Source organism: Erpetoichthys calabaricus, chromosome 12 (genome assembly GCF_900747795.2).
Source record: "Erpetoichthys calabaricus chromosome 12, fErpCal1.3, whole genome shotgun sequence".
NCBI classification, from domain to species: Eukaryota; Metazoa; Chordata; class Cladistia; order Polypteriformes; family Polypteridae; genus Erpetoichthys; species Erpetoichthys calabaricus.
This window is the reverse complement of record NC_041405.2, coordinates 21,911,106-21,927,038: the sequence shown is the minus strand read 5'-3', so window position 1 is coordinate 21,927,038 and position 15,933 is coordinate 21,911,106. Positions and strand designations below refer to the sequence as shown.

The window sequence follows — 15,933 nt, the reverse complement described above, 5'->3', positions numbered from 1 at the left end:
AGACAACTGTGCTGGATGATTGGAGAATTCTGTCTTTGGTGAAGAAGAACCGATTCACGACATTTAGCCAAACCAAGACCACTCACTCTCCGTGAGGTAGAGCTACCATTACTAAAGTCTACAATTAAGAGAAGACTTCATGAAAGTAAAGACAGAGGGTTTACCACAAGGTGCAAAGCACCGGTAAGCATCAAGCAAAGGAAAGACTGATTAGACTTTGCCAGAAATGATCTTTCTATTATAAAAAAAAATCTTGGAAGGAGATGATACGTGATTTTCTCAGAGACACTTTAACGTCCAGTGAGACAGGGCAGTGAGACAAAAGGACAGCTGCTGTACAGGCTTTTAAATGTTCAAAGCGCTGCCTGACATTCAGATCACGCAGCTCGGCGGCAGCAGCAGAAAGCAAGGAAGCAGCTGATTGAGCAAATAGGAGGTATAAAAAACTATTTGTTTCCCATTGTATCACAGTTTAAGAGGGGGTTTCAGAGGAGCAACCACATCTCCTTGGCGAGCTTCAGAGATGCGAAGTGGCTGGCTTGTAGCACACCCAGGGGGAGGATGGAGGGGGAATAACTCATTCACTGCAGCTTTATTACTGGCAAATATCAAGAAACAAAAAAATGAATGAAATTAAAATAACAATCTCTTTAAATTGGATATCCGGTTAACCAAACCTGGTGGTGGGCGAGCGAAGCAAGCAAGGGGCAGAGCCCACTAGTTTAAAAAAAAAAAAAAAAAAGTCCAGTTTTGGAACAGTTTTCTTTCAACAAATGAAATTAAGATCAATATATACCAGAATGATGGATAGAGAAGAGTATGGAGAAGAAAAGGAACTGATCATGATCTGATGAACATCACATCCTCTGTGAAACATTGTGGGAGTCGTGTTATGGCATAGATATACATGACTGCCAATGGAAGTGGGTCACTGGTGTTTATTGATGACATGACTGCTGGTGGAAGTTGCAGAATGAATTCTGAAGTGTACAGAAGGGCCCTACTGTCTGCTCAGATTCAGACAAATGCTGCAAAACTGACAGGACGACACTTCACAGTACAGATGGACAATGAGCCAAAACATACTGGGACAGCAAACCAAGTGCTTTTCAAATCAAAGAAGTGGAATATTCTTCAATAGCCAAGCCAGTCAACTGAGCTCAACCCAACTGGACGTGCTTTTCGATTACCGAAGACAAAACTGATGGAAGAAAATCCAACGACCAAGAAGCAACTGAAAGCAGCTGCAGTAAAGGCCTGGCAGAGTATCACTAGGGTGGAAACCAAGCACTTGGAGAAGGCCATGGGTTCAAACTTCAGGCAGTCTTTGACTGTAAAGAATTTTCCACCAAATATTGAAAATGATCATTATAATTATGCTTCCACCAAATATTGAAAATGATCATTATAATTATGATTGTTAGTTTGTCCAAATACTTTTGAGCCCCTGAAAATAGGCGGACCACATATAAAGATTATTGTGTTTTCTAATTGACTCATAAAATGTTTTTGTTAAACCACTTGAATTGAAGCTGAAAGTCCACAATTCACTTACATCTTGACTGCTTTGTTTCAAATCCATTGGGGTGGTGTACAGAGCCAAAATTATGAAAATGGTGTAACTGTTCAAATATTTATGGACATGACTGTACAAGCCATGACATCCACTCGTCACTCATCCCTCAAGCACACAAATCAAATCAAGGAATATGGCCAAGGCTGGAGACCTTAGCTTCATAACAGAGCAAGCTAGAATATCTTTACAGGGGTCAAGAGATCGCAGCCCCTGGGCACTACCCCAGAGCAATAGTGGCTGGCGAGCTTCATTTCAAAATCTTAGCAGTGGTTAGAAGCTCTCTGCTTCATTACCCCTGAAAGGGATGCACAACTCGCTCCTTAACGTGTTGGACTTCCTTTGAAATATTGAAACAAATCATGAATCACTCGAACGAGCACACTGGGGGGAGATGATCTCAATAAACAAGGGAAGTTTCAGTGAGGAAATATTCAAACTTTAATTTAGTCATTACTGAGGTTTATTCACGGAGAAACCAGGCGATAAATGCTAGAAGTCAAAAGCAGAAGAAACATTTCCAACGTGAACGATTCAAATCCGTCTCTGAAACAGCAAGAGTGAGATGTCTGCATAATCTAAAGAGTCCATTCTTCTAGATCAGAGTAAGATGTTCCCTAAATGATGCGCCATATTGAATCAGGGTTGGTCCACTTGCCTTTTCATTTCATAGCTGGCGTTGTGTTTTTGTCCTTAGACAGCTTGTCATTTTCAGTGCGTCTTTAGCATGGGCTGGGTGTTGTCATGTTAAGAACTGCCGTTTTTCCTCCGTTTTGGAAGCGGACATATTGTCTGTTCTTCTCCACAGCTGTGTCAAACCAGTAGATGCTTTGATGGCTATTTCTAGTAACTAACATTAGCCAAAAAGTGGACAATTTATCCTTGGTCTTGTTCTTCTGTCAGCTAAAAGTTACTTTATGAGGTACACGTTAGAAAACAACATCCCTAAAAGTTCCCATTTCACATTTTCTTGTAGGCATATAGAGATTGGTTTGAAGCTATTGTTGCCGGCCTTGGCCATATTGCTTGATTTTATTTGTGTGCTTCAGAGATGAGTGATGATGGGATGTCATAGCTTATACATGTAAATCAAGGCTAATCATTTAGGCAATTCCAGTTGTCACAAAGACGACCATAAGACGTTGAGAAGGTTTGGGGCAGCCACCCGTATAATTTTTCCCAGCTGAAAAACTGATCCATATTACTAACCGAGAATGCTAAACCGGATGGACGCAGGGACATCCGGCCATGGGCCGTAGCCGCAAAAAGACGTACTGCGCAGGCGCCCCAAGAAATGAGGGGCCGCGAGAGGCGGACAAGACCACAGAAAAAAGGAGTGAGCACAGAAAAAAGGAGTCAAAGAAATGAGGCGATGCGAGCACAGAAAAAAGTAGTCAAACGCAGGCGCCGCACGAAACCCATTGCACACGAAACTAGCACACAAAAAAAAAGAAGACGCTCGCGCACAACAGCAAGGCTACCCCCTACAGGCACCGGACGGGACACACACCAAGAGGGGGATTTAACAAGCACCTGGAACACAAAAAAAAAGAACACAAAACCAACCAACACACCCTACAAGCAACGGACAGGACACACACAAAGAGGGGGATTCAACAAGCCCCTGGAACACGAAAAGAAAGAAGACGCTCGCGCAACAACAATCCTCACCCACCCCCACCCCCCACACATCAATAAGAAGTGACACCCAAAGCCACATATCTAAAGGAAACGTCCATATTAAACATACGTCATCTCAACACCTTCACACTAGGCAGCATAGGTGGATCTCCTTACAATAAAGCACTATTAACCGTTCAACTGCAGAAAAGGCTCCATATTAACAGTGAGTGCGATCCTCCTTATTACTTATCCATATTTCGCACGCTGAGGAACAAACAAGTCATGAATACATGGTCACGGGTACAAAATGATTCGGATTGGATAACGGGACAAAACACACGAACACGAATGAAACAACAAAATACACGGCGGAGCATACAACGCGCTTCGGAAACTCTGGGAGAAAAAATGTCTCGGATCAAAAAAAGCAAAGCTCAAGTGACCCCGTTACAGAGACGTGCCCAAATGGACAGACACAATGAACGTAGACGCATACAGCGCGCGTCTCAAAGTGCTGCATCGAAACAAGCACGATTTCAAAAGAAAGAGCTCGCGTTTCAGACATACAAAAAAGGGAGCGAAGAGACAGAATAAATGAACGCAGACGTGTACAACGCGCATATGACCTGCCAGAAAAAAAGCAAGCAAGACTCCAAAAGCACCAAGCTCAACTGACCGACATACAAAAACGGACAAGGCTCGATACAAACAATGCACGACGTAGACTGAAACGGACTTTTCGCAAAGCGGAGGCGAATCAATTAAAACTCAAAAATAGTGCATCACAAATAATGGACATGCAACAACGCGGCACTCAAACGCCACAAGAAAAACATGCCCGTCGCGGACATCAACGCCAGACACCTGCTAAACGCTTACGCCAGTTGGCTGACAACGCCTTCAATAATGAGTCCACTATTGAGGAAAATTCATTGGGATTAATGAATGTCATTTGCAATCATTGTCATTCACTTAACTTCCCTGAAGAAACAACTCACAATACAAGTAATGAATTTACACGTTATTGTCAAAAGGGTCAAATTTGACTGCCTCCTTTACATTCATATCCTGAATATCTACAGAAGCTTCTAACTAACGATGTGCCTGAAAGTAAAAACTTTATGAACTGCATTAGATCCTACAATAGTTCATTTGCTTTTGCATCTACCGGAGTACATATCAAGCCACCAAAAGGCAATAGCCCATACTGCTTTCGCATATGTGGTTAACACAACGCACTATATTATGTCCAAAAAATATTAATGTTAATCACATTAATAACCAGGTCATTTCATTACTTCCTGGAGAGACACGGCTCTTTCTAAGCTCTGACAAAGTTGACTCTGATGACGACAATGAACATCTGAATTTCCCCATAGAATATTTGAACACTATTAACCCGGACGGATGACCACAACACAACCTTACCCTTAAAAACGGAACAATAATCATGCTATTAAGAAACCTTAACACTAAACAGGGTTTATGCAATGGCACACGGTTAGTCGTCAACACCATGACACACAATGTTATTCAAGCAACAGTTCTTTCAGATTCACATGCTAACAATACTGTTCTTATTCCTAGAATTGACCTTACGAGTTCTGACCTAGAATTACCTTTTACATGGAAACGCCGACAGTTCCCCATTAAACCTGCATTTGCCATGACCATCAACAAATCACAAGGACAAACCATGGACAAGGTTGGCATCTACCCCTCTGAGCCCGTTTTTGGACATGGACAACTTTATGTTGCCTTCTCACGTGTTCGACGTTCATCTGACGTTAAAGTTAAATTTATAAATGATCCATGCCAAGGAAGACTCATTCAAAGACAAGACACCATCTTTACTACTAATGTTGTATACAAAGAAATATTCCAATAAAACATTACTCTATGCCAAACACTCTATTTTTTATTTATATAGGCATCATCCAAACCTGCACACTATTCTATATCTAATTCATACATCTCACTCTTTGTCATGCCCCAACGCCAGGGGTTGGCGAGTGAAGCGAGCAGGGGGCGGAGCCCCCTAGTTCAAAAGAACAGACATGTTCACACAACTGAGTTCAAAACAGAACTGACTTAGTATACACAAGATGGCAGCTTTAAAGGCCAGTAGGGGAAGTGATGTCATCAGGACCAGAACCGGAAGTGACGTTGTTGGCTGCCCCAGAGCCTGGCAGGATTTCCCTAGAATGGTCTGTAAGAGACCGAGAGGGAGAATTAGTGCACTTCGCCACCTCCTGGTCCGGCGTGGAATTACATGTAGTCAAGCCCTTTAGTTGTCTCCTAAACACACGTGTGTGACACAGTATTAACATGTCCACCAATATAAAAAGAAGTTTACAGGTTCAAGGGCCTTCCCTGCACACTTTTACACCCCAACACACTACCTGAAATTAAAAGCATGTGCACCAAATCAGGTTCAAATGACCTGAATGAGAAGATCTGGTCTGAACTTGTCTTATCGGTTGGGTTTGCTTTTTGTTGTTGAAGTGTGTGTTCTCACCACACCATGACTAAAAGAGCTCTCCAATGCCTTCAGCAAGAAGGGTATAGATGTCTATGAGCCTGGGGAGGGGATTTAAAAAGATCTCCAAATAATTGGAAATTAACTGTCCAGGAAGTCATCTACAAGTGGAGAAGATTTCAAAAGAAGTGCTAACTTGGCCAGGCCAGGCCACCCCAGCAGGTTCAGCCTGAGAGCAGATCACAAGATGCTGAAAGAAGTCCTTCAAAATTGCTGAAGCTAGAGGTAGCTCTTGTTACTGTTGATGCCGAAGTCCATGAGTCTACCATTAGAAAGAAACTGCACAAATTATATCTAAATGGGAGGTGTGCCAGGAGGAAATCTTTGCTGTCTAGGAAGGACATCATGGCAAGACTAAAGTTTGCCCATGAATGCCTAGGCAAAGATCAGGCCTTCTGGAGCAATGCGTTCTGGACAGACAAGGCTAATAAAGAGTTAATTGGCCACGGTACCAGGAGATATCTGCTGAAAACTTAAAACAGCATTTGACCAGAAGAACTGGATACCAGTTGTAAAGATGGTGGTGAAAATGTTATGTGGTTTGAAGCTGCTTTACTGCATCAGGGTCTTAGCTACTCACCATCATGGACTCCACTATGAATTCTTCATTTTTTTCAGAGGGGTGCTTGAGAATAATGTGAGGCCATCTGTCAGAGGGTTGGACCTTGCAATATGATAGTGACCCTAAACATACTATTAAATCCACCAAGGAATGGCTAAAAAGAAAGAAAAGGAAGATTCTGAAATAAGCCAATTCAAAGCCCAGATCTCATTTCCTTGGAGATATTGGGGGGCTTGATTTAAAAATGAGATGGGCATGCAAGACACCCCAAAAACATAACCCAGCTAGATCAATTCTGCACAGAGGTGTGAGAAAAACTTTCCACCAGGCGATGTCCAAGACTGCTAGACGGTTGTGGCAAATCCCGACTTGAGGAGGCAATACCAGCTATTAGAGTCGAGGGTCAACAGATCCTTCAGTGAATAAATTATTTTTCAAAGTTTTTTATTTTTCATTTACATCACATTTATCTAAAGATACTGTTTAAAGGAAGATCAAATCCTCATATCTTCAAATCTTCAAATGTTTAGATGTGCTAAAAGCAAAAAAAACATTTTGTGAAGTGCACTTACTTTTTCACATGAAGGCTCTTTGGCCCTTATTTACTTCCAAATTTGGTTGCCCACTTTGGGGATCATGAGGGACGGATTACCAGAGGGAGTGGAAGATGGGGAATGGATGGCCATCCATAAGTAGAATTTGAATGGTAAGCCATACAAGCCTTCTATCCTCCTAAAACAATTTTCTTAATCTGAAGGTGAGGTCATTTTGAGCAGTGCTCTGACCTTTTAAAAATGTGTTTCCAATTTGGAAAGTAAAACAGAGTCTTGCCACAGAAATGACTGGCTTAAAGGTTTCTCCAAAACAAAATCGTAAACTGTCAGTGGTTGAGCAAGAAGCAACCGATGTCTCCATAATCAGAGTTACTTAACGTGGATGCCATTTGAGTTACCAGTAGAAAAAAACCCTCATGGACACCACTCATCTATCTAGTGGTTCTTCATAGCAGCGTAGAATACTAGCCGGTCACTGCACGGCTCAACACAACATTTCTGTTCAAGCTGAGATAGACACGTCCTTCCCAGGTTTTCTTACCAGTATTTGCCCAATAATTCATTAGTTGAGTAAGAAGCAAAACTGGTGGCCATTTGTTATCTCTCAGTTTATTAGTTTATGGTCTAGCTAATGGTGAGCTAGATTAACATCATTATTACATTTAGACCAGCTTTAGTTTGACCCCTTTGTTCACTTTTGAGACTTAACAAAGTGTGGTGCCTTCACACTTGCAGCTGAAGTCAGTGAAATGTCTACTGAGATGTAAACTTTTGAGGTACTGGTGAGTCAAAAATTTGAGATGTATGTTAGAAGATTTTTTTTCTTAAGTATTCTATCTAAAGGTAATTATAGCTATGGAAAACTTGCAGCTCATAATGTACAAATCTGCTTAAGTCTGGAATGCTAACTCTACATTGTCACCCCTTAGTAAACAGGACACTTGGGCTCGGGAGCAGGTCAAGGAGAAAAAGGCCACTGACACCCTCTGGCGTCATGTGGGCTACGTCTTGGCTCAGCTGGATGGAATGCAGGCTGGAGCTGCAGAGTGGGCAAAGCGTAACAGGACAAAGGTAAGAGGACTACGACATTCCTGGGTCTCCTTGAACGACTGCCCATTTCCATCTTTCCTTAGGCTCGTTTCTGTCTAGAAAAACTTACAGGGAGTCCACCTGCTGTCTCAGATATTTGCTTTTGGTGGAGCAGACTTTTTTTGAAGGGTGGAGCTGCACAACCAGAGTGTATTACAGACAATCTAATCTTGAGGAAAAATACAGTGATGCATCAGGATTAAGCCAGGATACGAACAGAAGGATGAATTCTAAAATGAGCTGGCCATGCCAAAAATATGTAGCAGGACCAACACGCTTTACAATAGTATATGGAATAATCCGTGCTGATCAGAGTTTACAGGAGGTGAACTAGCGAGCCACGTCTACTGCATGACTTTGTACATAGAAGCATGTTTACATCTTCTATAGGCAAAATAGCTGGCACAGGCTCTAGCCTTAATATGTGAAAATGTGCCAGCTGAAAAACCTCATTCATTAGCTATTACATTAACCTTAACACAATGTTTTTGCATAATCATGGCCTCCACTTTTTCCTGTGAAGATGCATCCAGAGGATGCCCCTTGTGAAGGTCATCTTCAATTGACTCCCGACCCCATTTAAATTACTTGGCCCAAAACCTCACCATACATAGCATTCAACCTCTGATGAATTTCCTTTGGTTTCTTACTTTTTTAAATTTTCTCGTATGCGAAGTATAGGGAAAATATTGGAATCCTCCAAAAATTCCATTTCGAGATTTTGATGAATCTAGACGTTTTAGACCTCCCCGAGTCCGAAAATACCATTTTTGGAATTATGTCTGTGTGTCTGTCTCTCTGTGTTGTGATATTTGTGCTTGGTTGTCGCCGACCAGACACAGACTGACAACGGAGGCACATGTAAAACAAACAAAAAGGTTTATTTTTTTCTTCACCTGTGGGGCACGTCTTCCCTGTGAACCCCACAGGCACAACACAGTCCCAAAATACAAAGAAAAATCACCCCCAAAACAGACTCTTTCTCCTCCACTCCTTCCCAGGGCAGCTTCGTCGTCGTCGTCGTCGTCGTCGTCGTCCTCCTCCTCCTCCTCCTCCCAACTCTGGCTCCCTGAGTAGTGGCTGCAGGCTCCTCTTGTAGCCCACCCGGAAGTGCTGCAGGTGCTCATTGACCTACTTCTGGCTGCACTTCCAGGTGTGGCTGCGCTTCCGCCCAGACGGGCTCGTTAAGCCGTGCAGCTCTATGCAGCTCCCCCTGGCGGAGGCCACCGAGCCCAACCAAGATGAGCTCCGGTGTTCCATGAAAGTGGCCCCGACGCAACCCTGGGGGCCTGCCAACAAAGGTTCCAAGGGACGTAGTGTGGCTCCCATGGCTGCTCCCCCGGATCTAGTAACAAAGGGGCGTCCCGGCCGGGCATGGGTCCCGGCCGTCCGCCACAGTGTGTTTATGTAAACACGATAACCTGAGTACGCTTTTTTTTTTTACAAGTGTTAGGTACCTAATACAAGGTTAGTTTCCTTGGTTGTTTATGGTTAGTTTTTGTATAAATTAAGGATTTTTCAAATGTTCATTTTTTTCCCTGTGCTTAAAACTCATTAAAAAAAAGTGTTTACAGCGATCAGTTCGTAAGGCTGTAGCGCGAACTCTTGCAGTGTTAGTTTTCTCTGTTCAAGGTTTTCTCAGTGTTACTCAATGTTTTTACATTTAGTTTACTATTACACTGTGCATTCTATGGTGTAATTAACTATTTTTGTGCTTAAAAATCTTTAAAAAAATATATATTTACATACAGTTTGTACAGTCCGGAATGAATTAATTGTATTTACATACAATCCTATGGGGGAAATTAGTTCGGGTCACGACCAAATCGGGTTTTGGAATGAATTATGGTCATGACCCGAGGTTCCACTGTATTTGACCCATCCACAGCTGACTAAGTGAAACTTGAGACAACTTGTCCCGTCTTCCCCTACATTTACGGCAGCATTTTTAAGAAGTATATTTTAATTTTATTGAATTTTTTAAAATCAAATAACACTCCATGCACATAACTCGAGTTTTACAAAAAGGAAAAAAAAACAGAAAAAGGTTCGAAACAAATCAACCCCCACCCTTGAGAAAGACAGCTAGGCCAGCAGAGTAAAACTTAACTTTAAGCTAGTAAAGGCAAATGAATAGATAAAATAATAAATGAATAGAAATAAATGGAGTAAAAAAGGGGAGAGAACCTGCTTCCTCAATTTAAATGCTTATTCTAATATGTTATTACAGTAATCCCTCCTCGATCGCGGGGGTTGTGTTCCAGACCCCCCCGCGAAGGTGAAAATCCGCGAAGTAGAAACCATATGTTTATATGGTTATTTTTATATTGTCATGCTTGGGTCACAGATTTGCGCAGAAACACAGGAGGTTGTAGAGAGACAGGAACTTTATTCAAACACTGCAAACAAACATTTGTCTCTTTTTCAAAAGTTTAAACTGTGCTCCATGACAAGACAGAGATGACAGTGCCGTCTCACAATTAAAAGAATGCAAACATATCTTCCTCTTCAATGGAGTGCGCATCAGAGAGAGAGGAAAAAAAAGCAAACAGTCAAAAATCAATAGGACTGTTTGGCTTTTAAGTATGCGAAGCACTGCCGGACAAAGTAGCTGCAAGGAAGGGAGCAAGCATTTTTCAGCATTTTTTAGAGGAGCGTCCGTATCCTCTAGGCCAGTGTGCGAACAGCCCCTCCGTCAGAGCGAGAGAGAGAGAGAGAGGAATACGTGCTGTTTGATCTTTTAAGTATGCGAAGCACCATGTGGGAAGCATACTGCTTGCAAAGCAGCCACATGTAAGCCCAGCAAAGAAGGGAGCAGTGTGAAGGTAATCTTTCAGTGTTTTTTGAGGAGCGGCCGTGTCCTCTAGGGGTGCAAACAGCCCCCGTGCTCACAATATATTTGAGGAGTTTTATCTAATACATAATACGTGCTGTGGTTAGGTAGCTTCTCAGCCATCTGCCAATAGCGTCCCTTGTATGAAATCAACTGGACAAACCAACTAAGGAAGCATGTGCCAGAAATTAAAAGACCCATTGTCCGCAGAAATCCGCGAACCACCAAAAAATCCGCGATATATATTTAAATATGCTTACATATAAAATCCGCGATAGAGTGAAGCTGCGAAAGTCGAAGCGCGATATAGCGAGGGATTACTGTAATTAGATCCTGCCAGGTTTTGAAAAAGTTTTGTACAGATCCTCTAAGTGCGAATTTGATTTTTTTCCAGTTTCAAATAGTATATAACATCAGTTACCCACTGATGTGACAGAAGAGAGTTAGGATTTTTCCAGTTGAGCAAAATAAGTCTACATGCCAATAGTGTGGTAAAGGCAATCACAGTTTGTTTGTCCTTCTCCACTTTAAGCCCCTCTGTGAGCCCACCAAACACAGCTATTAGTGGATTAGGAGGGATTGGGACACCAATAATTTGGTGCAGGCCCAAAACATGTGACCTGTTGTCCATCAGTCAGGAAAACACCGTAAAACACAATACATCTTTAGTGTGTCAATGATGCTGTACACACCTTCTCTAACCCCCCTCTGTTCTGTCCTGTCCACAATGCCCTTCTGCACAAGCACATTCCCTAAACCCCATTTTGATTCTCTTTGCTCCTTCGTACTTTTAAAATATGGCTTCAGGACAACATATTTAAACATTGTTTAAAAATCGTAGAACATTATCACACATACTAATGTGTACATTGACGACAGCATTGTAATGATGACATCATCATAAGATCAAAATGAACACACAGGAGTGTTCTTTGGCTTTCAGTGCGCCTGTCAGATTGAAACTATGCAATGTATAAGAGGATGTGTATGTGCGCTTCTTCCACTGGCTGTCTCGAGCTCATAGCTACTACAGTTTCCCATTGTTTTTAAAGCTCCAAAATGTCTTTTCCTTTTCAGTCACAAATGGAAAGAAGTCTCCAAAGTTTCATAGGATGTTGTCCTCCCATCACTAGTTATCGGCAGAGCCTAAATCTTTTGGCAAAAACAAAATCATTGTAGAGCATTTAGCTAGTACTACAATCTAGCTGTCTTTGTGCAGCCTTATGAAAGCTACGTTTGGTTTTCATATGTGGCTTACCCAGCTGGCTTAACCTCCTTGGCATTAACCCCAATTTCTATGTAGTAATGGTTAACCTCGAGTACTACTGTTCATAAGCTGATAGCATACACAGTGTTGAGCCTGAGTAACGCTCAGGACAGTATCCTGCTGCCATCTTGTGGATGAAATAGCATTATACTGCAAAAAAATCATGACTATGGCTATGCATTACAGTAATCCCTCGCTATATCGCGCTTCGCCTTTCACGGCTTCACTCCATCGTGGATTTTATATGTAAGCATATTTAAATATATATCGCAGATTTTTTGCTGGTTCGCGGATTTCTGCGGACAATGGGTCTTTTAATTTCTGGTACATGCTTCTTCAGTTGGTTTGCCCAGTTGATTTCATACAAGGGACGCTATTGGCAGATGGCTGAGAAGCTACCCAACTTACTTTCTCTCTCTCTTGCGCTGACTTTCTCTGATCCTGACGTAGGGGGATTGAGCAGGGGGGCTGTTCGCACACCTAGACAATACGGACACTCGTCTAAAAATGCTGAAAGATTATCTTCACGTTGCTATCTTTTGTGCAGCTGCTTCCTGAAACGACATGCTGCACGGTGCTTCACATACTTAAAAGCTCGAAGGGCACATATTGATTTTTGATTGAAAAACAAACTCTGTCTCTCTCTCTCTCTCTCTGCTCCTGACGGAGGGGGTGTGAGCTGCCGCCTTCAACAGCTTTGTGCCGCGGTGCTTCGCATACAGCCCTATTGATTTGTTTGCTTTTCTCTATCTCTGTGACATGCTCTGCTCCTGATGCGCACTCCTTTGAAGAGGAAGATATGTTTGCATTCTTTTAATTGTGAGATGGAACTGTCATCTCTGTCTTGTCATGGAGCACAGTTTAAACTTTTGAAAAAGAGACAAATGTTTGTTTGCAGTGTTTGAATAACGTTCCTGTCTCTCTACAACCTCCTGTGTTTCTGCGCAAATCTGTGACCCAAGCATGACAATATAAAAATAACCATATAAACATATGGTTTCTACTTCGCGGATTTTCTTATTTCGCGGGTGGCTCTGGAACGCAACCCCCGCGATGGAGGAGGGATTACTGTATACCGGTCTATGGCAACTCAATAATATTTATAAGTGGGGTGGAGCTTTCAACCAAAAACGCAATGGCGTGTAAATGGAAACCCGTAAATCTAGTTTTAGATCAAACTGAAACTGAACCATTAGATAAATCAAGCCATAACAATGACAGTGTGAATTGGTCATCCGACGTTGACATGGATAGTGAAACTGCTGCATGTGGCACTGTATGATCGAATTGCTGCGATATGCCAAGTGAATTTGGTTGTGTGCAAATAAGTACATGGCAAAAAGATTGTGATCAAGTAGAAGGTCATAAATGATGTTAGCCCTCTTACCACTGTCCATAATGCAGCGACTGTCAATGTTCATGTCAGGAGAAATGTGGAGGTCACAAAGTCTTGTGCGGTGGTAGCCTACAATAACACAAGAGGCGTGCGATCGTGCAGATCAGGCATTAACATTCTACACTCTCATACACAAGCAACAGAAAAAATATTAGAAAAATATGCAAAGAAACTCACGTCTACTGTCCCGATTGCAACATCAGGCTTGTCATTGGAGACAGTTTCAAAACATGTCACACGAAAGATGTGTGCTAAACCGGCATCACTACAGCAGTGAACTTTAGACGTACCTTTCCCACTGCAATTATGCTGACATTCTGGTATTCACAGGTTTCTGTTACATGTAATAACAGGTTTTCTTGTTGAAAAGAATTCAACACTTTTGGCTCGTTTTTTTCTGGAGTAAACAGAGGTTAAGAAAACAGGTAACGATATCTTAATGCAGCTATTTAAAACTAAAATGGGCAATCAAGTGTTCTGAATCATTACAAATGAGTTTGCTAAACCTGAGCCCAAAAAAGCATATCGCGTTAGTAGAAAATGAGTAGATTTTAATTAAAAACCTGCAGCCACTGAGGACCACCAGGATCGGAGTTGAGTACCCTTGCCATAGACACAGATGTTTTCAAAAATCCACCAAATGTGTTGTAGGGATATCAAAATGCCAAAAAACAGATTTTTTTGATGTTTTAATGAAAACAATTCTCCATGTATGAAATATGGAGAAGGCAACAAGTACAGTAAGCATGGTGGTCACCTTCTCTGTGTCTCTCTCTCTCTTTGTCTCTGATTCCACAGCCCCTGTCTTTGTTCCAAGTTCAGTTCCTCAACTCTATGGGGGATCTCCTTGATCTGATACCCATGCTGACCGGCACAGGTCAGACAGCGCTGCGCTCTGACAGCTGGACAAAGAACAGACAAGCCATGGGCCACTGCTCTGCTCTCATCAAGGTGAGTGTCACCAGCATATCTGATCAAGGGGGGAAAGAGAGGACAACCTCTCTGGGGGAGGCAGTTTGAGGTTAACTGGGGGACATTCTTACAGGATATCCACTTAATCAAATATCCAGTGGTGTCTGAGACCCTGAGTCTGTCCTGGGAAAGAGCTGGAAGTGCATCACAGTTTGTAATTGAACACAATCTTGCACTGAGCCAACTAAGAGTCGGCATTTATTCTACAACATATCCAGTATGTTTGGGATACGAGAGTAAAATTTCCCCAGACAGTGACTTGGTCAAGAATCCAAATGAATCTCCATTGCTGACTATGACATCAACATGCAATGGATTCATAAATTATTCAAGCCACTTCTCTTTCTGCACACTTTATTGTGCTGTATATTTAATTTTATGCAAATAAATTGGTAAGTTTTTCCCATCAATCTACACTCAATTACCCATCATGACAACGTGGACATATGCTTTCAGAAAGGTTTGCAACAATCAAAAACAGAAGTCTCTCCTTCATAGAAGTATTCAGAGGCTTTGCTGTTGCACTTCAAATTGTGGTCTGGTGCCTCCTGTTTGCTTTGATTCTCCTTGAGATGTTTCTAGAACTTGATTGGAGTCCACCTGTGGTAAACTGTATCATTTAGAAAGGCATCTGTGTATGGAGAGAGACAGATAGCAAGACTGGTAGCGCGTTGCTGCACCCACCACACGCCGAACCACCTGGGTTGGGACCCGAGTGCAGCGGGTGACACTTCAGCACCATACTGGAACAGTGTGAGGTTTTTTTTACAGTAGCTGGAGTGCCGATCCTGCCACCAACCCCCAAGTTTTCCCTGTAAGTTGGAGAACCTGCTTGTAGGACTGGATGCAAATTAACGTCCTGCCCAGGATGAAGCAAGGTCCAACAATTCACACTGCATATCAGTACAAAAACCAAGCCATGAAGTCCATGGAACTCCCTGTAGACCTCCGTGATCAAATTGTGGTGAGATATAGATCAGGGCAAGGGAATGAAAACCATTTCTAAAGCTTTAAATGTTCCCAGGAGCTCAGTGGCTTCAATAATTGTAAAAAGGTAGAAGTTTGGAACCACCAGGACTCTCCCTAGAGTTGGCCATTCAGCCAAACTGAGTTACAAGGCAAGAAGTGCTTTGGTCAGAAAGGTGACCAACAACCCAAATGTCACTCTGACAGAGCTTCAGAAGTCCTCTGCTGAGATGGGAGAACCTTTGGAAGGGTGGCCAATTCTGCAGTATTTCACCAATAAGGCATTTATGGTAGAGAAGCAAGACAAAATTAACAAGCATTTTATGGACTAAGAGCATGAAGAAAAAGATTCTCATGTCAGATGAGGCAAACATTAAACTCCAAGCACTGCATCTGGTGAAGACCAGGCACTGCTCATTACCTGCCTAATTAACACCATCTTAACGATGAAGCATTGTGGTGGCAGCATCATATTATAGCGGTGCTTCTTGGTGGTAGTGGCAGGGAGAACTGCTCACGATTCAGGGAAGGGTGAATGTAGCTGAATCGAGGGGTCTTT

General features: G+C 42.3%; 2 protein-coding genes across 2 annotated transcripts in view; one reads left to right on the top strand and one right to left on the bottom strand.

Moving 5' to 3' along the window:
* Positions 1-15,933, bottom strand: part of LOC114661946 (ribonucleoside-diphosphate reductase subunit M2 B-like) — a 135,566-nt gene that overhangs the window by 80,450 nt on the left and 39,183 nt on the right. The gene's annotated exons all lie outside the window — the stretch shown is intronic.
* Positions 1-15,933, top strand: part of LOC114661947 (phospholipase B-like 1) — a 56,489-nt gene that overhangs the window by 15,956 nt on the left and 24,600 nt on the right. Inside the window, exons 4-5 of the mRNA XM_028815209.2 lie at positions 7,781-7,922; positions 14,235-14,387. Of these exons, the coding sequence (XP_028671042.1) occupies positions 7,781-7,922; positions 14,235-14,387 (295 nt within the window). The remainder of the gene's footprint in view (positions 1-7,780; positions 7,923-14,234; positions 14,388-15,933) is intronic.